The sequence below is a fragment of the Perissodus microlepis genome, chromosome 23 (assembly GCF_051167445.1).
Source record: "Perissodus microlepis isolate ML-2025 ecotype Zambia chromosome 23, ASM5116744v1, whole genome shotgun sequence".
Taxonomy (NCBI): domain Eukaryota; kingdom Metazoa; phylum Chordata; class Actinopteri; order Cichliformes; family Cichlidae; genus Perissodus; species Perissodus microlepis.
Window position 1 is genome coordinate 25,281,602 of NC_140482.1, and position 1,695 is coordinate 25,283,296.

The window sequence follows — 1,695 nt, forward strand, 5'->3', positions numbered from 1 at the left end:
AATTTCTTAAATGTCATTAAATGTCATAAAAATATTTAGTTACATTAATTGCAATATAGATTAAAAAAATCCCATGTACAAATATTTCTTCATAAATGTTTTCAGATGAAATTACTGTAATATGTATATACTAACCTTATATATTTTAAGAGATTATAGATGCCAAATATAAAATCATTATGAAAAAAATAATACAATTAAATTCTGACATATTATAAAAACCGATATACAAATATTCACATCGTATATATGAAATCTTATTTGCAACAGTTTTAGAATAATTACAAACTATATGCTTCAAATATATACAGAAACCATAATGTACAAAGTACGCGTGCTTTCATTATCAATACTGCTGCCATGATATGTGAAGGATGTGATTTATTTTTACATCTATAGATGTGTTACATTGTATTGTTATAATTTAAAATTGTGATAAAAGAGACGTAAAGGACAAAGGAGTTAATTGTATTAAATATTGTGTGTTAATGAAATCAGTTTAACTTTGATAAATATAATTCTGCCTTTAATATTTAATATTACATTGTACATTATAACAATAAATCATCTGAATATTGTTAAGTGTTTAAAATGAGCCATTACACGGCCGATAGGCACTGATTGGTAGTTTGGTGATTATGAAGCCTGTCAGGTCACACTGAGTGAAATTCTGTGTCTGCTGTCAAACTTCAGATATGCTGGTAGCAAAGCCCTCGGTGACAGTGTACCAAGCAGCATCCAGTGATCATCTGGAGGAGAAGAGATCCCTGCTGTGTGTGGCCTCACAAATGGTTCCTCCTGTGGTCAAGATCACCTGGAAAAGCCAGAAGCAGGACGGATCTCTGCTGGCGGCGCCCCCTGGTGACACAGAACAGCTGGACGTCATAGAGTCCGATTACACTGCCAGCATCTTGTTGATCCATCAGCAGGACGAGAACTCACATACATATGGCTGTTCTGTCACACACGAGGGGGGGACGGTGGAAGGCCAAATAGAGGAAGATAATGAAAGTTTGTTGCCTTTTCAACATGAAATTAGCTACGCAGCTACTCAAATGTGACTTTTCTGTTTCAGGAGTTTCTCAAAGTCCACCAAAAGAACTTCCACCAGATACACTTTCCACCAATCAAACTTTAACAGAAGGTCCATCATCAGAACATCCCGTGTCTCAAAAACAAGTAAAACTGCTCTGCCTGGTGTACACGGTGCTGATCACGAAGAGTCTGGTGTACTGCTGTGGAGTCTCTCTGCTCAGGCTCATCAGACGCAGCCGCAAACACGCAACTGACTGACTGTTTCCTTCTTCTTGGCTTATCGCTTTTTATATCGTTTATCACTCAGGATTTAGAAAAATCTGTAACAGTGCAGCATTTTGGTTGTTTTTTTACTTTCTTTTTTATTTCAATATTAAAAAAGAGCTGAAACTGAAAAGGCTGAATTATTAGCTCCCTAGTAGATGACTCATCATTTATAGCATTTGTTTAATTAAAACAAAGTGTTGCCTGCTCTTCAAAGTATTTCTCTGCAATATTCCGAATAAAGCAAACAAAAAATCTTGCTTGTTTGAGTTTAATTTTGTAGAAAACTGCGAGAAACAGCAGCACTCCCAATATATGCTGATAGGCAACCACCAGTGGTAAAAGAAGAACAAATGTTTAATGAGATACAAACAGGATTTTAAAGAAGATGACAAC

The 1,695-nt window shown here is 35.5% G+C and overlaps 1 gene segment (V, D, J or C); it reads left to right on the forward strand.

Annotated features, from left to right (window-relative positions):
• The first annotated feature begins 528 nt into the window (after window positions 1-528).
• On the forward strand, window positions 529-1,363 carry LOC146361566 (immunoglobulin lambda constant 6-like). The segment is given in 2 exon segments: window positions 529-1,000; window positions 1,074-1,363. Coding segments are annotated over 2 exon segments (525 nt in total).
• Window positions 1,364-1,695: the final 332 nt, after the last annotated feature.